The 23405-nt window shown below is 43.3% G+C and overlaps 1 protein-coding gene across 1 annotated transcript in view; it reads left to right on the top strand.

Moving 5' to 3' along the window:
- The first annotated feature begins 16905 nt into the window (after nucleotides 1–16905).
- Nucleotides 16906–23405, top strand: part of ACAP3 (ArfGAP with coiled-coil, ankyrin repeat and PH domains 3) — a 167164-nt gene continuing 160664 nt past the window's right edge. Inside the window, exon 1 of the mRNA XM_063436445.1 lies at nucleotides 16906–17304. Coding sequence (XP_063292515.1) covers nucleotides 17258–17304 — 47 coding nt within the window. The 5' untranslated portion in view covers nucleotides 16906–17257. The remainder of the gene's footprint in view (nucleotides 17305–23405) is intronic.

Here is a 23405-nt window from a genome sequence, read left to right as displayed (position 1 = left end):
TTATAAATAACAAAGGGATACTATACTCATTCCCCTATAGTGGCTAATTGTGTAATAATGGTAATACTATTACCTATTATATAATATTGGCAGGGGCAAGGAAATTCCCTCTAAATAGATGGGTATAGGCAGAGAGTATGGAGACCGGAGTGATAAAGTGTCAATAAGGTGATATAAAGTTAAATGTATCACAGACACACAGACACCCTTTCTCTTAGCTAGTTTCCAGAAATGCTGGATAGGTAGAAGGGCTATAAAGACTCAGAGAGGTCTAAGAAGAATCCTCTAAACTAGCCCTAATCTCCTTAAACACCTTCAAGGGTGTTCTAAGCTAAAGCTCAATCTAAACGTTTAGGTGACTGCCTGATTTCCCATCACAGATGCTGGCTAGGAATAACACTGTGCAAGACAAAGAGTGGGTCTAAGTTCCCATAGTGCAGTAAAGTGTCCCTAGTGAAGTGAAAAAGAGAATAACGAGCTGGCGCCCAAGAGAATAACGAGCTGGCGCCCTATCAGGGGACGTGTATATGGCATCGATTTTAGGAACCGGGAGATGGAAAAAGATGCTTGGTCGGTCCTCCTACTTCAAATTTGGGGCACTGCGCGTGCAATCTAATGTGCCACCAGATAGGAGTGGTGTGTTAAGTAGTACTATTCCTATCAGTTTAATCCCTGTTATGTGCCTTTTATTTCGGTTTGGTTTTTGAAGCCACAGTACAGCACCAGAGGCCCGAAAAATTAGGCATGTACACATGCCTGAAAAATTAGGTATTGTTGTAGCTGCGGCCAGAAAAAATGATGTTTGTTTCCCAGGCAGAAAGTGCCCTAAAACATTGCGGCTTGAACCCTAGTTGGTGGCGGATAGGTCACGCAAGTCAACCGGCATTCAGAGCTAAAATAGAGCAGCGTGTGGATCATTTTTAGCCCAAGGCAGCTCATCTCATCAGGCCTTTTTTAGTTGAATGTATCGCCCACTGTCAGTCCCTTCGGGATCCATCCCTCATTCATCTTAATAAAGGTGAGGTAATCTAGACTTTTTTTACCTAGGCGACTTCTCTTCTCAGTGACAATACCTCCTGCTGCACTGAAGGTCCTTTCTGACAGGATACTTGAAGCGGGGCAGGCTAGAAGTTCTATCGCAAATTGGGATAGCTCAGGCCACAGGTCAAGCCTGCACACCCAGTAGTCAAGGGGTTCATCGCTCCTCAGAGTGTCGATATCTGCAGTTAGGGCAAGGTAGTCTGCTACCTGTCGGTCGAGTCGTTCTCTGAGGGTGGATCCCAAAGGGCTGTGGAGATGCGTAGGACTTAAAAAGCTCTGCATGTCCTCCATCAACAACACGTCTTTAAAGCGTCCTGTCCTTGCCGGCGTGGTCGTGGGAGGAGGAGGATGACTTTCACCTCTTCCCCTGTTAGATTCCCGTTGTGCTGTGACATCACCCTTATACGCTGTGTAAAGCATACTTTTTAATTTATTTTGCAAATGCTGCATCCTTTCCGACTTGTTGTAATTTGGTAAAATTTCAGCCACTTTCTGCTTATACCGGGGGTCTAGTAGTGTGGACACCCAGTACAGGTCATTCTCCTTCAGCCTTTTTATACGAGGGTCCCTCAACAGGCACGACAGCATGAAAGACCCCATTTGCACAAGGTTGGATGCCGAGCTACTCATTTCCCGTTCCTCCTCCTCAGTGATCTCAATGAAGGTATGTTCTTCCCCCCAGCCACGTACAACACCACGGGTACCAGATAGGTGACAACGAGCACCCTGGAATGCCTGTTGTGGTTTGTCTTCCTCCTCCTCCTCAAAGCCACATTCCTCCTCTGACTCCTCTTCCTCACAATCCTCTTCCAGCATTGCCGCAGGTCCAGCAAGCGATGCTGATAAGGCTGTTTCTGGTGGTGATGGTGACCACAACTCTTCCTCTTCACGCTCATCTACGGCCTGATCCAGCACTCTTCGCAGGGCACACTCCAGGAAGAAAACAAATGGTATGATGTCGCTGATGGTGCCTTCGGTGCGACTGACTAGGTTTGTCACCTCCTCAAAAGGACGCATGAGCCTACAGGCATTGCGAATGAGCGTCCAGTAACATGGCAAAAAAATTCCCAGCTCCCCAGAGGCTATCCTAGCACCCCGGTCATACAAATATTCATTAACGGCTTTTTCTTGTTGGAGCTGGCGGTCGAACATTAGGAGTGTTGAATTCCAATGTGTCGGGCTGTCGCAAATCAAGCGCCTCACTGGCATGTTGTTTCGCCGCTGGATATCTGCAAAGTGCGCCATGGCCGTGTAGGAACTAATTAAAATTTTCTAATAGAATATTTGATATATTTACTATTATTGAGAGAACATTTCTAAATGTTAAAATAATAAGGTAATTGCTGTTTAATATTGTATTGTTTACTTTATATAGAATGCTTGTATAATACAAGCCTGTGAGTCATAAAACACATTAACATAGCATTAGGCAAAGACATTATTCATTCATTCACTATTTATTTATTTTTTCATTATAGATACTAATTTATTTTCCTTTTTGTATAGATATGCACTTTGTTATATTAATTATTAATGCATTTTGCACTCTGTTTCTTGTTGCTATGAATGTATTATACAGATGGAACGCATGTGGAACGCATTTGGAACGCATATGGAACGCGGAAGTAGAATACTACACTTACTTCCGGTTTCGCTTTCATTTGAACGCGCTCAAATTTGATTGTAATGGATGTTGAAAGTATTATCAGCTGAGAGGAGCTGTCCCAGGACCAATGATGTCTGAGAAGATTGGAAACACCCCCAGCATTTACTAAATGGACTATGGGACTAGCCCTATTTAAAGGGACTGGACTAAGGGGGAAGTAGGATGTATGATTTTACTATTTGTAATATTGTATGTGGTTATTTAACTATTGCGGTCCCTGAAGAAGTTCATGCTTGAACGAAACGCGTAGGACCTATTGCCGCATTCTTAATTTTGTTCTTATTGGTGTTTTTTTCACCTTTAAAAAAAATAAAATCTGATTCTACTTGGAGTCCTGTGTACCTTTCAGCTACTTCACATTGGCAAGGAGGTTACTAGCCCCCCATACCATCAGGGGAGGCACCCTTATGAGCGCTTTTTTCTACACCATCTCGTGAGTGCATTCATTATTAGCGCAAGATTAACTGTTTAAACTGTATTACACTATTGTGTTCTTTGTATGTTTTCTCTTTAGATTTTACAGCCGTATCCCGTATTGTTTGTGTTTTTTTGTATTGTGTAAAGATCGTTAGTTGTGGATGAACGATCCCGGGAGGCTGCATATTAATTGAAGCGAAGTAATTTACACTTTTTTTCTGGTGTTTATATTTGTGTTCTTTTGCCGTGTAGCAACGCCTGATATGGCCACACACCTTCCTGGCCTGCTTCAGGACGTCCTGTAAGCCTGTGTACTTATGCACAAAACGTTGTACGATCAGATTACACACATGTGCCATGCACGGCACATGTGTCAACTTGCCCAACTTCAATGCCGCCAACAAATTTTTTCCGTTGTCACAAACCACTTTGCTGATATCCAGTTGCTGCAGAGTCAGCCACTTTTCCACCTGTGCGTTCAGAGCGGACAGGAGTGCTTGTCCGGTGTGACTCTCTGCTTTCAAGCAAGTCAAAACCAAGACAGCATGACACTGCCGTATCCGGGATGTGGAATAGTACCTGGGGAGCTGGGGGGGTGCCGTTGATGTGGAGCAAGACGCAGCAGCAGAAGAGGACTCAGCCGAGGAGGTTATGGAAGAGGATGGAGTAGGAGGAGTAGAGGAGGTGGCAGCAGGCCTGCCTGCAAGTCATGGCGGTGCCACCAACTCCTCTGCAGAGCCACGCATTCCATGCTTGGCAGCCGTCAGCAGGTTTACCCAATGCGCAGTGTAGGTGATATACCTGCCCTGACCATGCTTTGCAGACCAGGTATCAGTGGTCAGATGGACCCTTGCCCCAACACTGTGTGCCAGACATGCCATTACTTCCTTTTGCACAATCGAGTACAGGTTGGGGGTTGCCTTTTGTGCAAAGAAATTTCGGCCGGGTACCTTCCACTGCGGTATCCCAATAGCCACAAATTTTTTGAACGCCTCAGACTCCACCAGCTTGTATGGTAAAAGCTGGTGGGCTAATAGTTCAGACAAGCCAGCTGTCAGACGCTGGGCAAGGGGGTGACTTTCTGACATTGGCTTCTTAGGCTCAAACATGTCCTTGACAGACACATGACTGTGGGCAGATGAGCGGGAACTGCTCAAGGCGAGAGACGGAGTGGCGGATGGTTGAGAGGGCGCAAGGAGGACAGCAGTGGTTGACGTGGCTGAAGATGCTGAACCAGGAGGAGGATGGCGGCTTTGAGTTTGTGTGCTGCTTGTACTCATGTGTTGATCCCATAGGCGTTTGTGATGTGCGATCATGTGCCTACACAAAGCAGTTGTACCTAGGTGGGTGTTGGACTTCCCACGACTCAGTTTCTTTTGGCACAGGTTGCACACCCGCTTGAAGGACACTGACTGCTATTAGCTTACAGTGAACAACTTTTTTTCTTTTTAAAGGCACGCTATTGTGACACCAGATATGAGTGGCAAAGTGGACTGGCAAAAGTTGGCAGAGTACACGCTGAAGGCCTGACACCCGCTTGAAGGACACTGACTGCTATTAGCTTACAGTGAAAAACTTTTTTTCTTTTTAAAGGCACGCTATTGTGACACCAGATATGAGTGGCAAAGTGGACTGGCAAAAGTTGGCAGAGTACACGCTGAAGGCCTGACACCCAGACGCTTGCAGACAACTAACTGCTATTCAATCTATTACAGTGAAAAAAATGTTTTTGTTTTTAAATGCAAGCTATTGTGACACCAGATATGAGTGGTGGCACTGGGCAAGTGGGCACAGTATCCACTGTGAGCCTGACACAGAAGCTGGCAGGCAGGCAACTGCAATTACATTACACAGAAAAAAAAAGAAAAAAAAGCAGACTAATGTTCTAGCCCTAAAAAGAGCTTTTTGGGGTGCTGTCCTTACAGCAGAGATCAGATGAGTCCTTCAGGACTGTAGTGGACACTGAATACCCTAGCCTAGCTATCCATTTCCCTATCAAATGAGCAGCAGCTACACTTTCCCTCCTCTATCTAAGAATGCAGCTTCAGAATTAATCTAAAATGGATGCTGTACAGGAGGTGGGAGGGTCTGGAAGGGAGGGTCTGCTGCTAATTTGCTGGAATGTGTCTGCTGACCGTGAGGCACAGGGTCAAAGTTTACTCAATGATGACGAATAGGGGGCGGATCGAACCGCGCATGTGTTCGCCCGCCGTGGTGAACGCGAACACGCTATGTTCGGCAGGAACTATTCGCCCGCGAACAGTTCGGTACATCACTACTCATTAGCTCCTTTTGCTTCCAATATCATTTCTATGCAGATTACACAAATCTACCTGTTTTCTCCCAGTCCCTCTTGACTAGTGTCTCTGACTGCCTCTCTGCTATTTCTAACTGGATGGCTGCACACTACCATAAACTCAACTTGACCAAAACTGAAATTCTGGTCTTTCCTCCCTCAAGTGTTGCTACTCCTGTGTCTGTCTCCCTCCAAGTCAACGGTGCTACCATCAGCTCCACCACGCAGGCTTGCTGCCTGGGTGTTCTTTTTGACTCCGACCTCTCCTTTACGCCTCATGTTCAGTCTATCGCCAAATCCTGCCGCTTCCATCTCAAAAACATTGCGCTCAACCAACCCTACTTAACACCAGATGCGACTAAGGTAATCCGCTTCTCAGTTGTCTTACGTGCTCCCAACTTGCGCCTTTACAGTCCTTAATGAATGCAGCAGCAAGGCTCATCTTCCTGTCCGCCCGCACCTCCCACGCCTGACCGTTCTGTCAGTCCCTACATTGGCTTCCTGTAAGATATAGGGCCCAATTTAAAATTCTGGTTCTTGCTTTCAAATCTCTACATAATGCTGCTCCCACCTATCTATCCTCCTTAATACACAAGTATGTCCCGTCTAGGCCCTTACGCTCTGCTGAAGACTTACGTCTATCTTCTGCCCGTACTCCCACCTCTGATGCTCGCCTTCAAGACTTCTCGAGGGCTGCACCGTTCCTATGGAACTCACTTGCCTCCTCCATTAGATGCTCACCCAGTCTCCACTCCTTCAAAAAATCATTAAGAACCCACTTTGTCATTAGTCTAATACTATCCTTACCTTTTGTGTCACTTTACCCCACTCCCTCTAGCATGTAAGCTCATTGAGCACGGCCCTCAACCCCTCTGTTCCTTTGTGTCCAACTTGTATGGTTACAACTACATGTTTGTTCGTCCACCCACTGTAAATCGCTGCGGAATTTGTTGACGCTATATAAATAATAAAATAATAATAATAATCTGCTATCAACCATTACTCATTATTGGTTGGTTAGTCAGACGACCAGTAGAAAATCTTATTCTGTTCCAGAAAGACCTTAACCTTGATTCCAAAGAAAAACCCAATAACCCCCACACTCTAACAGAGAGACAGGGATATGTCACGACACCCCACCATGATATGTCCCCTTCTTTTATACCCATGAACAGCGTGATGCTGTTGCTCTGTAGGATCCTAATGAAAGCATAACATGTGTACATGTAATTTGTATATATTTTTGTCTTTATGGCAGCACTACTTAGAAATGCATATTCAGGTTTGCCCCAACTCCTTTAGTTTCTAGCAGTCATTTAATGTGATCCCACCACGATACCTAAATAATAGAGGGGAGTGCATGTTTACATTTGTCACTAAGGATGTCACTAGTGGCTGTCAATCAGATAACCATTATATTCACTATGAAGACTTTCACTCAGCAGAGGCTCATCCATTGGGGCACTTAGGTTCAATGTTTCTCTGTAAGAGGCATCACTTGGCTGAGCACCGTGATTGCAGCAAATATCTACTAGGTCCCTAATACTTCGTGAGAAGCACTTCTCTTCCATAAGAATAACTGAATTGAAGATAATCTAGATAGATACTGTAATTGAGGAAGGACAGTCATTTTGGAATAAGTTGGGGGGAGGGCTACTGTTCTAAGTAGGGAACACCCTGTTCCCCACCTGTAGGTCCTCACTGCGGCACGGAGTCGGTTGGTGAGTGACTGCAAGGATTTCCTCCATTGCAACGTTGCTTTGGATAAGTCCTGATAAAAAGAAAGTTGGGAGTCCTCAAATGTCAGTGGGATCTTGCTCCTCACCGCTGCCATGATGTGCCCTTTGTCTTGGGGTACTGAGCAGCGGAGTATTACGTCCCCGGTCACTGTGGAAGTAGTTTTGGGAGGCGGTATAGCCCAGCTATGTTGATTTTTCTTGTGGTTGGAGGTGGCAGTATTGTGGACAGCAGTCTCCTCACATAGTGTGTCAATTTCTCCCCAGGGACGGTAGAAGGTATGCCCCTTATCTTAATATGGTTACGGCGGTACCTATCTTCTTGCGCCGATAATTGCAGTGAGTGGGCCTGTTGGGCTGTTTGTAATTGTAGTATGGAGGCCTTCATAGCAGAGGTGTCATTGTGAATCTCCTCAACTTCAGCTGCTGCCATCCGTCCTGTCACCTGCTGCATGGCTGTTTTCAAGACTGGCAAGTCAGCAGTGAGGAGTCTCTGGGTGTCTTGGAGCATGGTGTGTAGGGTTTGGAAGTCCTGCTTCATTGCAGGTTCTGGGCAGCCAGCTGTTGCTGTGGGCTGATGTTGTTTGGGCTCTGTGCCTGCGGGGGAGCCAGTGATGTGGCATGGGAGACTCCAGTTGGAGGAAAGTTTTCCGCGGCTGCCATTTTGGCTGGAGTGTGCCGCTGGAGCATAACTCCGATGTCCCGCTGTTCATTTGCGGTTCCGGGCGGAGGCTTCTGGAATCTGTGCCCCATGGAAGGAGTAGTGAGCCCTGTGTGAGGTGGCCATAGTTCTGCCGTTTCCCTGTCAAGGTCCCTGCTCGGGAGATACTCGAGGTCACGGTATGCTGGCATGTAATAGGCCCTGTGCCTGCGTTTCGGCTTTGGTTGCTTCGGGGAGTATAAGAAGGGCATTGGGTGATGCAGCAAGACGTCCCCGGTCTGTATCTGCTGTGTGCAGGGTTGGATGGTGGCGAAGTGCTGAGATATAGTGTGGATTGGGTTTTAGGGTGTTGGAGCAGTCAGAAATGGCATCTGGTCCGGTTTAGTGCCAGGCTCCGCCCCCAGGTTTTTTGGTTTTTTTAATTCACTGTTGTGTGTATTTGAAATGGCCTGTTCACACTTTGATTTATCGACTGTATTCTTACATATCCTCAATAAAATTGCTAAGTAAAACTAAAAATATATCAGAGAAAGCAGTTTGACACAAATGAAATTGGGCATCTCTATTTCCCAAAATTGGTTAAAATACAGAGCTCACATATACACTGATCAGCCATTAAAACCACTGACAAGGGAAGTGGTTAACACAGTTTTATGATGATCAAAAAAATAAAGAAACATTATAGCTCCCCTCCTTTCTTACCTTTGACCAGAGAGGGGGGACATTGCAAACCCTGGTGGTTTGGCGGTACTGAGTGAACTCTAGCCTGCAGCTCCTCTGGCTAGAGTTTACTCTTCTCGCGTGATCGGGCACTGTGCTGTCGGAATGTTGCCATAGTAACCGCTGTAATGCTGCGAGCTTGTGAAAGGAGCATTCAGGACCCAGCAGAGCTACAGGTTAGAGCCCATGGGTACTTCTTCCATCTTCACTCTACTTCTGATATGAAGGGCCAGTGGGCCAGGGTGGAAGCTCTTTAATTTCCCCACCAGCCCATGAAGGCACACAGCATGGCCGGCGCTTGAATCCTCTAATCTTCCCTGTTGGCCGCAGCGCATGCCCAGCAGCAGCACAACAAAAATCCATTGTGCCCAAATCTGGTATTTAAAGGGCCAAACCTCCCAGGGACCATAATCACATGGCAAGAGGCTGGCAAGTAGTCCTCTCCAGGCACAAGTGGCGAGGTTAATTTCGCCACAATACAAAATCAGGAAACTGAATAAGGTTTTGTTTTTTCATATATTTCACGAGACTTCCAAATCTACAATGGAGACCTGCATGCCCCATGGCATAATTCATATTTTGCAACCTATGTGTTCCCAAATGTTTTACGTTAGCATGCTTACTGATGACCTTCACTTCGAGACCTGTGGGTCTCAATACATGTCATTTTCCACTGCAATGCTATGTTGAAAGTCGAATAAAACGTTATTTACAAAAATAAATGTAAAAATAAATATTTGGTCTTTCTGATAAACAATGAACAATATAAGCTTTGGGTTTATCACACTTATAATATTGATCAGAAAGTGATAATTCCAATTTCATTTGTAAGGCTGGGTGACATATCTTGTGTAAGATTTTTAGGGTCATTGCAAAGAATATTGCTGTCATTAGAAGTTTATTAATTACTAGGGACGCATCTAATGTGTCTTGTGATTTATGTCAGGTGAAGTACATAGTGTATGATGGCTGAGAAAAGGTTGGGTATAGCTTTTAGGATGGGAGGAGATCACAATAAGGATGGGGGATTTGGCCTTTGGGATGGGAGGATGTGGCTGTGAGGATGAAGAGTTATGACCATAGGTCTGAGGAATTCAGTGCTGGAGGGAATGTGGCAGTGCAGATGGGACATTTATTTACTTTTCTTAAAAAGAGAAAATCACATAATTTTATCTTGCATTAGGCTACTGGGACTTCTTTAGTTTTTATTTCTCCTTGTTTTAAAAATGAATTATTTATTTATCACTCTTTATAAAGGTTTTCAAGTTAAATGGTAGTTAAATGGTACAGCGAAAACTTAAAATGTCACAAAAGTATCAGATGGAGATGGATACATAATAGCATGCACTGGTTTGCACTGTTTAAAGTTTAACAGTAAAAGGAAATAGGGACAGCACTGAGACAAAGTTAAAACACGAACACAGAAATTAGCACATGATGTTGTCATACTATTTTGGTTAGTGCTGCAAAAATGCCCGTTGTAAGAGAGGTCGCAGGTAAAAATAACAGTAAAACCATTCAGATGTAGGTCCATCCATTTTTTTTTTTTTGGCCTTAAATTGGGAATTTCTGTTGGAAGGCAGGTTGAAAGGTGAAGGCAGGAGGAGAAAGGGGCTGTGATTCCAGCCTGAAGGCTGTTTTTGGTACCACTTTATTGGCAATTGAGTTAATAACTTGGAAGATGGAGTACCAGTAAGAGGCAATTTATGGGCAAGACCACCACGGGTGGGCTGTGGTGCCTTCAAACATTTATTAGAGACTGTGGAGGATTCTGTAAAGAATTTAAGAAGTGCGGTGCCATCTGCTTAATAATTTGTAGTTGACTAAATGTATAGAGGAGTCTATGAAAGAGGTATGTGTGTATAAAAATCTTTCACCCCATTCCTCCACTGTAAAAGAAAGAATTTAATTTTGTCATCCAGGCAGCAAGAAATGAGGAAGGAGATGCCTTATATAGAGATGTCTATAAACAGGTCTAGTAGATAAAATAAATTAGGTCCAGGCACTCAGGATTGCTGCAGGAAGGCTGGTTCATTGAAACAAAAAGTGCAACATTTCAACCTACACAGAGGCCTTTATCAAGCGCTTGATAAAGGCCTCTGCGTAGGCCGAAACGTTGCACTTTTTGTTCCAATAAACCTGCCTTCCTGCAGCAATCCTGAGTGCCTGGACCTAATTTATTTTATCTACTAAACTGGATTTTGCCAACCTTGGCCCTGATAAGCACCTGCATTCCTAAGTGTGAGTGCGGTATCTTCCGTTTGTGAATATAAACAGGTTTTGGTGATATATAGTTGTTTAAGCTTGGTGAGTGTCCAATTAGATGGCAGTTTGTGGTAGAGAGGTTTGAGGAAGTGATACATTTGGTGGTACTGAAACCTAGCTAAGGGTGTGTGTGATCCAGGTGGGAGAAAGTGTGTTAAAGGTGGTATACCCTTCCCCTGGACTACGTCAGATATTTTGAACTCTTGTGTGGAGTCAAATTGCTGAGACTCAGTTGGTCAAGTATAAATTGGCGATAGTGAGAGATTCGAAACAATGGAGAGATAGGCTCGGAGAGTCCCCTCTCTGTCTTGTGCTTCCTAGTCCTACATAGTGGGCTTTATGGTCAGGTGTGGTGTTTCTAAGGGTGCAGATTGCCGAGGTGTAGAGTGGAGAGGTACTCTTATAAATAAGCTTTCAAGTTGTAACCATGTTTGCACATATCTGATCTAGACCACAGAAAGATGAGAGATAGCATTACCGTTGCATGGTAGTAATATAGATTTGGCAGATTGAGGACTCCCTTGTTTCTTGTCCTGCAAAGGGTGGACTAGCTAAGCCATGGTTGCTTGTTTGCCCAAGTGAACTTAGTAAAGACTGCGTGCACTGAGCTAAAGAAGGGTGGTGGTATGTGGATTGGCAACATTTGCATTGCAATAGTGTTTTAAGTATTTGGACTCTGCCAAATAGACTTTAGTAGCGGAGGAAAATTACAGACATATAGTTCTGAAAGAGTAGAGGCAACGCTTATCCCCAGATATTTTACCTGGGAGATGGCCCATGTAAAGGTTAAGTGTGTTTTAGGGGATGCCAGTTCTCCAGGAGGAACCGTTATATTTAAAATTTAGCTTTTTTTCATGATTTAGGAGTTCCTCTGGACTCTGGTTTTTCGCTTCTTGTTGCCCATAATGGGTCAAAATGGCTTACAGCTTATCAAACCACTAGCGTGTGGAGAGAGCAGCACTAGAATGCTACCCTACACTCCTCTCACGGTGTAGACCACCCCCTTCTGCAGTAATTTTGATTGATTATTGAATTTTGTGATATATGACTTTTTGTGTCATATTCTATTTAGTGCAATCAATAAGTGCAACATTCTATATACTATTTCATGCTTTTTGTTACTGTAACATTATCTTAGTATTCTATTATGAGTTTTTGTAAATGTAATATAGTCTCATTCACACCTTTAATTGTGTTATTAATATAAAATTCCGTTATTTTTTGTTATCTAGGACTGTAATAATTTATTCAGGATATTCTATTTTTGTGAAGTCTGGAAATATAATATTATAACTCTTATATTCTATTTTTCTGCTTCCTAGTCTAGAATATTATATTCTGGTATTCTATTTTGCACTGTCTAGGATTGCAATATTCTATTTATATTCTATTTTGTGATATCTATAGCCGTAATAATCTATTCTTGATGCTGTATATTGTGCTGACTGTGAATGCTATACTCTGTGTATATAATGTTCTGTGTATTCTATTTTGTGATTTCCATGATTGTAAAATCCGATATGGTACATTCATTAAACACCAAAGTGTAGTGTATTAAACACTGAATTGATCATTTTAGGCTATAATAGCAAAGCTGTGACTATAGTTGTTTGTTATATACAATACTGTGCTAAGTGAATAAACGTCTATTGTTTTTTCATGTTTGGTACTAGTTTCAACTCAGCAGAGGAACACATTTCTGCATTTTTGCACATTGATTGTAAATAACAACCCCAATTTTAACTGCAGTGTTTAGAGGACACACTTTGTGGCTTTGTTCTGGCAGTCAGGGTGTGGTGAGGAGTATGGATGTATTTAATCCTCTCATCCTCTATTTAATCTTTCTTTTGTAATTAATTATTTGTAATTAATTACATTCTTGTCCTACAATGCATGTATGTTCAGATACCTGGTATAAGTGTGCATACTGTTTGTGGAGATTATGCCCCCATATAGACATTATTTGTTGCATTTCTAAAACCACCATCAGGTTCCTTACAAATACCAGTCAGAAGGATATTTCCTCACCTTATTATTTCCTACTTTTGTAACACATACTTTATGAAACAAAAATCAGGGGTCAAGTCCTGGGGAATAAAGTGTGGGAACTCAACCAAGACCAACCCCCCTCCCCCCCCCCCCAAAAAATAATAATAATATACGCTCGTGTATATATATATACACACTGACAGGCGCGCACACACACACTTACACTCACAGGCACGCACACACACACTTACACTCACAGACACACACACACTCACAGACACACACACATACACACTCACAAATTATTATTATTTTTTTAAATCTAAAAAAGTCCACCCAGCCTCCCTACCTGGAGAGCTGGCCTGGACCTGTCCCTTGGGTCCAGTGGGGCTCCAGTGCGGCGGGCGCCTGTCTCCCTGTCAGACGCGGCGAGGGAGCTGTGTCCTCTCTGCTCTGCTCCCTCTCGCCGCGCGGGCTGTCTACTGATCCCGGCATCAGCAAACGGCGCGCGAGGGAGCAGATCAGAGAGGACACAGCTCCCTCCCCGCATCTGACAGGGAGACAGGCGCCCGCCGGGGGAGTCCATCAAGCCACCCCCTGAGTGCCTGCAGGTGCAATGGGAATGGCGTTCCTGCTGTAAAAAAAAGTGCAGGAACACCGTTCCCGCGTGTTCCTGCAGGACAAAAACGGTATACTATTATATGCTAAAGCAAGTTATAGCATAATTTATCATCTCTAAAACATGAGCTTGTTATACACAGCATCAGGGCCAGCCCAAGACATTGTGCTGCCAGGGGCAAATGATGAAATTCTGCCCCCCCACCCCCTTCAACCTTGCGCACATAAAAGAGATGCAGTGTGTGTATTGTATGTAGTGTGTATAGTGAATGCTTTGTATGCATGTGTATAGTGGATACAGTGTGGGTGTGTGTGTAGTGGATGCAGTGTATGTGTTGATGCAGTGTAGTGGGTGCATTGTCTTTGTAGTGGCTGTTGTGTAGGGGGTGCAGTATCTGTGCTTGTGTAAGTGATACAGTGTAGTGTGTGCAGTGTCTGTGTAGTTGATGCAGTGTAGCGTGTGCAGTGTCTGTGTTTGTGTATTGTGTGAAGTGTAGTGAATGCAGAGTGTGTGTATAGTGGATGCAGTGTCTGTATTTAGTGCATGTAGTGTATGCTGAGTCTCTGTGTAGTGTGTGCAGTGTATGTGTGTAGTGCATGTAGTGTGTGTAATGGATGCAGTGTCTCTGTGTAGTGCATGAAGTGTGTGCAGTGTATGTGTGTCTGTGTATAGTGCATGTAGTGTATGCAGTGTCTGTGTCTAGTGTATGCAGTGTATGTGTGTCTGTATGTGTAGTACATTATGTGTGTGTAGTGGAGCTGTGAGGGGTGATCAGTTTTTTCTTTAAAAAAAAAAAAAAAGATATGATTTAGTGTATTTCCCCCTCCCTGCCTCTTACCTGTGATCAGGGAGGGGGCCACTAATTTCCATGGTGGTCCAGTGGCACATTTTGCTGTATCCTGTGGGCCCAGTGATCTGTTCTTCCTCCTGCAGCTTCATGTCTTCTGCTCTCGCGAGCTGCGGGTTTCTATGGCAACGCTCAGCTGCACGTAATGCACGCCTGAGCATTGCCATGGCAACCCGCAGCATTACTCTCGCCGTGTCACGAGAGCAGAAGACATGAAGCTGCAGGAGGAAGATCAGATCACTGGGCCCCCTATCCACAGGACATGGTAGCGGGGGCCCAGAATTGCATATATATATATATATATATATATGTAATCACTATATATATATATATATATATATATATATATATGTATATATGCATAGCCGGCCCAGGCCACACAACAGGCACTTTACAGTGTACAGGGGTGGCAAAATGCTGCCCCTGTAAAAGTGCCGCATGGAGCCTTCGCTCCACTGCTGCCAATGGACGGGCCGGCCCTGCATAGCATGTTTCAAATTATGGCATCCTATTTCATATTGTAATCAAAACAAACTTTCTAGTGAATCAGGCAGGTTAATCCTGTGTAACTGGTTTGTGTTACTGGGCAACATATGAAATTGCTGCCCTTATAAAATTCAAATACATCATTTAGGAAATTAACAGGGTTAATTACGAAACTGTAAATACTCATGAATTCACATTGAATTTGAGGTGAATTTTAATATTTTAAGCTGTAAAATGAGAATTTAAACTGAATACAAAGTGAATTTCAAATTTAAAGGGACACTGTAGGCACCCAGACCACTGCAGCTCATTGAAGTGGTCTAGGTGCATAGTCCCAGGTCCCTTAACCCTGCAAATGTAATTATTCAGTTTTTAATAAACTGCAATAATTATCTTTGAGGGTTAACTCCACATTTAGTGGCTGTCTACCAGACAGCCACTAGAAGGACTTCCGGGTCGTTTACTGATGCTGGACATCCTCACGCTATGCATGAGGACATTCAGCATCATGTAAAACCCCATAGGAAAGCATTATACACAGGGCTCGAATCCTGCAGGAACGGTGTTCCTGCACTTTTTCCACAGCAGGAACGCCGTTCCCGTTACTAGTCCTGCAGACCCAGGGCTGGCACAAGCGGCCGCCAGAGCAAGGGGGAGCACAAATCCGAAAGCTGGGGACTCGGATTTCTAAACCCACCTCTCTACCTGCAGCCAGTGGAGTCGGCCGGCCTTTCCTGATGATGTCAGGAGGAGGGGGCGTGACTTTCACTGCTCTTCTCACAGGACCGCTGGGCAGTCTGGGAGAAGAGGAAGTCACGCCTCCTCCTTCTGACATCATCAGGAAAGGCCGGCCGACTCCACTGACTGTAGGCTCCAGACTCTGTCCCACCCCACCCCTCCTTGCCCAAGGTAAGCCTCAGGGAGGGGGGAATGCATTTAGGTTTTTTTTTGTTTGTTTTTTATCCCCTTCCTCAGCCCTGTCCCCCTTACTCAGTCCCTGTCCCCTTCCTCATCCCATGTCCCCCTTCCTCATCCCATGTCCCCCTTCCTCAGTCCCTGTCCTCCTTCCTCAGCCCCTGTCCCTTTCCTCAGCCCATGTCCCCCCCCCTCCTCAGCCCCTGTCCCCTTCCTCATCCCATGTCCCGTTCCTCATCCCATGTCCCCTTCCTCATCCCATGTCCCCCTTCCTCATCCCATGTCCCCCTTCCTCAGTCCCTGTCCTCCTTCCTCAGCCCCTGTCCCTTTCCTCAGCCCATGTCCCCCCCTCCTAAGCCCCTGTCCCCCTCCTCAGCCCCGTGCCCTTACTCAGCCCCTGCATACAAGCTTATAATTATTATTATTTTTTTTTTGGGGGGGGGGAGGGGTGAGGGATCTTGGGTGAGTTCCTGCACTTTTTTACCCAGGACTTGACCCCTGATTATACATGCTTTCCTATAGGTGGAAATACTAATGCGAGCGCAGCCAATGCTGAGGTCAGCCAGCAGGGGCGGTGCCTGAACCAGCGCTGATGGACATCGGCACTGGACTCAGGTAAGTGACAGATGGAGGGTCTTTGACTGAGGGTGGCACTATAGGGAGTAATAGTGCCAGGAAAATAACTTTGTTTTCCTGGTTCTATAGTTTCCTTTCAAGGTCAAAGTAGTCAAACTGGAACTGGAATCATAGCTGACTGTTTCCAGTTTGGATAATTTTTTTACCTTGACTTTGAAATTCACTTTGAATTCTCACTTTGGTGAATAACGATTTACGATAGTAAATCTTTATAAATCCCTAGATTATAAGCTCACGGGCTATGTATCAAAGTGCTCTGTTAAAAGATTTTTAGATGCTAGATCTCCGCTTATCGGCAGTGCCCTCTACCCTTTGTATTGGTGTTTTTATATTGTACAGCGCTGCGGAATAGGTTGGCGCTTTATAAATGTCACTAATAAATAAATAAAAATAAAAGCATCTTCCCTCCTGGTTGCTGGTACTTTGCAGACGCTCCCTTCATATTCCCACAGCGTTCTCAGCGCTCTCCGTCAGGGACCAGCTGTGCACTTTTGCAGACGCTCCCTAGAGCTGACAGGCTGGGTGAGAGAGTGGAAGCATGCAGACGCTCCCTGGCGGTGACAGGCGGTGGGTGTGGAGTTTGTAGACGCTCCCTGGCGGTGACAGGCTGGGCTGCCTCTTGGTAGCCGGCAGTAGGAGTCCTGCACGCTCTGAGCCCGGGCAAGGATCGCTGGCTGGCTCTCCCGGGGTACCCAGAGCCCCGCCGCCGGGACCTGACAGACGGCTTGTGGATTGCTCGTGGATCCCAGCTCGGAGGGAGGGTTACTTTATTTCCTATGCAACAGCCCCATCAGCCGGTCCCCATCTCCTGGATCCTTGTGTATCCCCTGCACAGCCCATCCCATCCCGGGGTCAGGCTCACCGGCCAGGCATCCCCACACTGTGATCTCTGGGGTCCTGCAGGGGAAGGGCTGGGGGGTCACCTTACCCATTGCAATGCACTGAGGACCAGGAGCTGCAAACATGACGGTGGATTTCGAAGAATGCATCAAGGATTCCCCCCGTTTTCGGTAAGGGGGGGTTCCATGAGAGCCGATGGGGTGTGTACCCCAAAACAGGGACCAATGGAACATATTTTGGGGGGATGGGGGGCAGATTGAGTGTTTGTATTAGGGAGATGACCGTGGCTGGAAGATGAGAAAAGGTTCTAGAATCTTGGATTTTCTAAAATTCTATATGGTTATTTTCATTTGGTTTATGTGTTTAACTTATTTTTTTTTTTTACATTGGGAAATTACATGAGTCAGTACATAGTGTTGGAATTTTCTGTATGGTTTTTAGGAGGAAGTGTTCATTCTAAAGAACAGGCTGGAGTGACCATTGGGTTTTGGTGAAAATGTACTCCTATTTTAGACCAGGGATGGATAACCTTTAGCACTCCAGTTGTTTTGGACTATGTTTCCCAGCTAGATGATGGACAAGAGGGGTGCCAAAAAGCTATCAGTCAGTGTTGTGGAGCAAGTCATTCATTGCATGGGAGAAAGGGGGTTTCTGATCTGAAGGTTATAAGGTATTCTAGACTGAACTATATTAAAATATCATGTATTAATCTTATCTGCAGCAAATAGAGATTTAATGAAATCGATGGATTAAAGAATACATCTTATCTAAAAGGGCAATAGAGAGAGAGAGCCCTTAAAGTATCTGGAATTCGTTCATTATACAAGAATATACATATAAATGATGTATAAATACAATATTGCACTTAATGTGCTCTCTTGGGTGTTGTGTTATTTTAAAAGTTCAGGCAGGCAATAACATCTTTTAAGAGGTATGTGTTCTCTGCCTATTGAAGGAATAATACATTTGTAAAGACATTTGGTTTTATGAGTGTGCTATGTTGGTATGGAGTAAGAGGCACACTCAAAGGAACCCCAGTATTTACTTTAATAGGGCAAATTATATCTTAATAGGGAAATATTGCTGGAGGATCCATTACATTAACTGAAACCACATTTAAAGCATCAACTGAATGTTTCTTTAAAAAAAATAAAAAATCCGTTTTAAACAGCTTTGTTACATGTACAGATTTTGCATATATGTAAACTGACTATAGTTTACTATTTTCAGTTCTTCCAACAATTAAGTAATTTTGAAAGTATTGGTTGTTTTAGTAAAATACAATTCCACCTCTTCTACAAAACTCTCATTTTTAAAAACACTCCTCATCTATTCCTTCACCTGTCCATAGTATATTGGTGATTTATGTGTATTCATTAAGGGGTTTGTCAGGATGGATGTTCCAAAAAATGTCAACTTGGGTGAAAAAAAACTGGCCTAGTTTATGGTATAAAAAACTAGTTGAGTTCATTCATTGACATATGTAGCAACTCCCCCTATCTGGAATTGGTACTTCCGGGTCTTTATTATTTTTTTTTTTTGTGGCCTTATCTCTCTTACATGCAATGTGTGAAACCTGGGCAGTTTACAGTAATGTTTGGTGATGGGAGATGGGCAGCAAAGCATTGTGAATAATCGTGGTTTAAAATCTGATTTTTAATTCTGGTGGATTTTTAATATTATTGGAAATGTAATTTCTGGATGCACCAGGGCATTTTTATTATTAGAAACCGTCGTATCTCGTTAAATATACTAAGGGGTTTAAAAAGGTTGAATTAATACCATGTCAGCCTACATTATGAGTGTCCTCCAAAATCACTTAACATTTTTGGATTTTTTTAGTCCAAACAGAAATCTCTTGATATCAGTTGATATAGGATGTCACTTTGTAACATATCTTCTCAGTTTGCCCTCTTAGTCAATGCTTCTTCAAACCTAGAGGGCATTTTAGATACCATGGATGCTTTAAGCAAGGCTTTGATGTCCGTTCTAGATTAATGGGTGACATGAATGGCCTGCAGTTTTTGTTTTCCATATAAACACCATATAGATATTTGGAAATTGGTGTAAAATCATCAAATGCTTTTTTACTAGTCCCTCTGTTTTAAAAACATACCTGTACATCTTTGGTAGCTAAACATCATATGCAGTGGAGTTCCCAAATATCGGTGGTGCCAAGGCTTCCTTTACCTTCACCTTCACTGCCCTACAAGTATTAAGGCCAAATACAGTACAATCTACAGGAAGCTTGGTAGAATAGAATCAGAACAGTGGTACCGTCAATAATATTATCTGTTTAAATGTCAGCATTGCTTAAACATCTGTCTAAACTAGGAAGGAATTTTTGAACAACTAACAACTTGGCCCAACTTGAATAAATGAATCAAGTTAGCAGTATCGGAGGTGGCAATGCATCCTGGTCAAAATATAATGGGTCATAATTTGCATGTTAGGTAATTTGCATTCTTAGGAGTTGACTATGTTCATTATAGTAGTGGATTGTAGTACACTGAGGTGTGTTTGTGATTGTCTGGTGCGCAGACAGTTGCAGGGTTGGGCCACCGTACATATCAAGCTGGCAAGCCTTCCGTGTCTAATTTATTACTTCTGCTAAGACTGAGGATGCCATTATTAACTGCATAATGCACGCCCTAGTGTCACCGCGTTACATGTGTGACAACAATGTATATGCTGCTATATCTAGAACATTGCAGGCCCATTCTTTTTATTTTTACTTCATAGTTTATTGGGAAAGGCTTTCATTATAATATCTTGGTACAGGCTATGATTTGAACCTGCATAACCCTCTCCATTCCAGAATGCTAAACAATGGCTTTAAATTGTTTATTGTTGCAATTACATCCTCTTTGTGTTTTTTGTTAAGGAAATCTTCCTTTTTGTGAGGTTGTTGGCTCGTAATTTGGTGTCATAGCTTTTCAGTCTCTTATATATTTGGAAACGGTGTGTACATTCCCTACAATTGTATGAAATGGGCCTCAGGGACTGTGCTGACAGCTTTGGGTAGCCATAGTACTATGTGTTTTCTGCAGTCTTTAGGGACCGTCGTTCATGCACACACTTCTGATCACATAACAAAAGGGGCTGGCGTGTGGGTCAGAGGTGGGGTGGGGTATAGCGGGGAGCAGCGGGGAACATGTGTCAGTGCTGGAAGATATGGATGCTATGTTAACTGCAGAGTCACTAGTATTAACATGGTTAGGGATATTCCCTACTGACTGTGTTGTGTGGCTGCTACTGCTGCTAAGATCAAGCATATCCCGGGAGTCTTGATCAGGGAACAGGACAAACACTGTTTCTTTAGCTGCAATAGAATGGAACACATAGTTCAGCTAACTGGAAATTGTAATCCACAGAAGCTGCAGTTATCATATCTGGTCTGTCTACACCCACTAGATCCAGATGATGGAGTATGACTAAAGAATATAGGGATATATATATATATATATATATATACACATACATACATACAACTGGGACCCCCTCGTCGAGCAGACAAATAGCAGAGTCCATCTTTTTACGATGTGCCATAACAAAACAAACAAAGCCGTTGTGTAATAGTATTCTGTATTTAAATATACACAAAGTGTTAAATCATATCATATTATGCCAGGGTTGTAATCCACAATGAAACGTTGTTTTCAGTCAGTCATATAAAATGCATCAATGAGTTAATACATAGCCTAATTTTAAGTGTGCACATCTGGGTGGGTAAAATATATAATATTTTGTTTTTGGTAACATAATTGATCGTACGCCAGTTTGAGGGATTAAGTGTTTTTTTGTTTTTTTTGTTTTTTTGCTTTCTGAATTTTAAATTTAGACACTCCTGGGACAGCCTAAGGAATCGATGTAATAAGGGCTTAGGGCATGCCTTCCTTTCTCCTGTAGCTCATGCTTTTTCAGTACAGAGCAGATGATGGGAGCATGGCCTTGAAGTGACTGCAGCAATCAGCTCCTTGGCTGTGATGTGCATAAGTTATGTGTCAAATCGGCTGCATCCTGCTTACAGGGGTGGGGATGCTTGCTCTGCTCTGGGACATAATCCTTTGTGCTTACCTCATTGGGTTTCTCAGTTGTTTTGTCAGTATGTTTAACATTTTGTCTGACTCCAGTGTCACCGATTTGTACGTTGTTAAAGGGAAGTGATGTAACTCTAACATGGTAACCCATTAAATAAAAGATGGGCCTTGTGAATTTGGTTCTTGCATGAATTGCATGAATCTTGGGACACTACTTGCAAATGGATTCCAAGCCTACATGATTACGTTGAAATGACGATCTAGAATGTAGAACTGTAGATTTGTAGGGTAATGCTGAGTTGCCAAATCACCCTGATTCACAGGAAAATCCCTCCACTCAGGTCTGATTGGACGGCCAATGCATCTGCGTTTTGGTTTACAATAGCTGCACCCCTGCACTGCTATTCTGCTAAATGATTGCTGCGTGTGTTCTGAGATCGGGATGAGCTGACAGTGGACCAATCATTGATGATTCAATAGGATAGGGTTTTATTTTTATTTTGGATAACATTTTTCTTAGTTTTTTTTTTTTTTTAAACTGCAGTAAACACCGCAATATAACATAATTTTTATTCCTATACGGTTGTGTGAATTCTGTTTGCCTGTTATATGTTTGTTTACAAGGGCAAAATGTACATCTGCCATTACTGGTGAATTTATTTTTTTGTCTTTCATTAGTATTAATAATAATAATAATAATAATAATAATATTTATAAAGCGCCAACAAATTCTGCAGCGCTGTGCAATAGGTGGACTAACAGACATGTATTTGCAACAAGACAAGTTTGAGGCACAGGACCAGCGGTGTAGAGGGCCCTGCTCAAACAAGCTTACATTCTATTAAAGCAACACTATAGGGTCAGGAACACAAAAATGTATTACTGACACAATAGTGTAAAACCACCATCTAGCCCGCCTGCCCCTCCTCCCCCTAAATATTGCAAAATCTTACTTTTATTACAGTCTGCTGCTGCTGGCTCCTGCCCCTGATCTGCCTGCTTGGCTGACATAATCGGAAGTAGTGTTTTGAGCCAATCACAATGCTTTAACATAGGAAAGCATTGGATTGGCTGAGATTGTGATGGATACAGATCAGAGGCAGAGCCAACACAAGTCAAACTCAACCCTGGCCAATCAGCATCTCCTCATAGAGATGCATTGAATCAATGCATCTCAGTTCAGTGTCTCCATGCAGAGCTTGGAGACCATGAATGTCAGTCATTGTTATGTATTTGAGCTGTGAAGTCTGTGTTATGCTTTATTTATAATGGTACAATTAATACAGATGGCCAAATCAGAGATCATAATAATACACATTTATTTATTTTTTTGCTTCTCCGATGAAAGGTATGGAATGGCGTAACTGCCATTTTGCCATTACACATGTTCAGCCAAGTTTACAGACTTTTATTTCAAATTCAGATAAGCAACATTTAGCAGTCCCTTCTCCAAACAACAAATGATACTGAGATGAAAATTGAATTGCAAAATACTAGGCTAGTTTGTTTGTGTTTATGACCCTATAGTATTCCTTTAGCTTTGCAATTTAGTATTGATTTTATTGCTATCTAAATATTTCATAGTGGAGTTGTTATTAATGTTTGTGTTTCCTGTGTAGACTACCAGTCCATTTAGTTTGTGTACATTTTAGTTAAATGCTTATGACTACTGGAAAATTCATGTTAACAAAATAAATCGAAATTCCCACTGGCCATTGGTGAGTGGAAACTTACCCCACTGGTGTATGCTACGGCTTGCAGTGGTGAACAACTTTTAAGGCCTGGCTAGTTGCATGGGACTTTATACGTATCAATTACTCATAATGTAAAGTAACACTCTGGCACCATAACAACGTAATCGAGTGATGAAGCTGTTATGGTGCGGATAGTTCTTTGGGCGCTTTCTTACTAATGGTTACACTATTAACGAACAGTTTAATCCCAAAATCTGGCTCCCATTCGCTGTGCCCAGCTTCATCCTTGCAGTCCGAGGTTAAATTTCACTCTGTGTTTGAAAATAGGGAGCTAATGGCGCTCCCCGACTATCAGCAGCAATCAGCATCAGGGATAGTAGAGAAACAATAAGGAGATGCAACACCATGTCGTTGCGCGTATGTATTGTTTTTCTACTGCATGTGAGGTATTGGAAGGAGAACCTTGAAGACTTGCACCCACATTTCTAGTAGAGTGCTTGCCCGGGCTATTGTTTTGTATCAGCGGCTCCTTGTCTG

This window comes from Pelobates fuscus, chromosome 11 (assembly GCF_036172605.1).
Source record: "Pelobates fuscus isolate aPelFus1 chromosome 11, aPelFus1.pri, whole genome shotgun sequence".
Taxonomy (NCBI): domain Eukaryota; kingdom Metazoa; phylum Chordata; class Amphibia; order Anura; family Pelobatidae; genus Pelobates; species Pelobates fuscus.
This window is presented reverse-complemented; position numbering and strand designations above follow the sequence as displayed.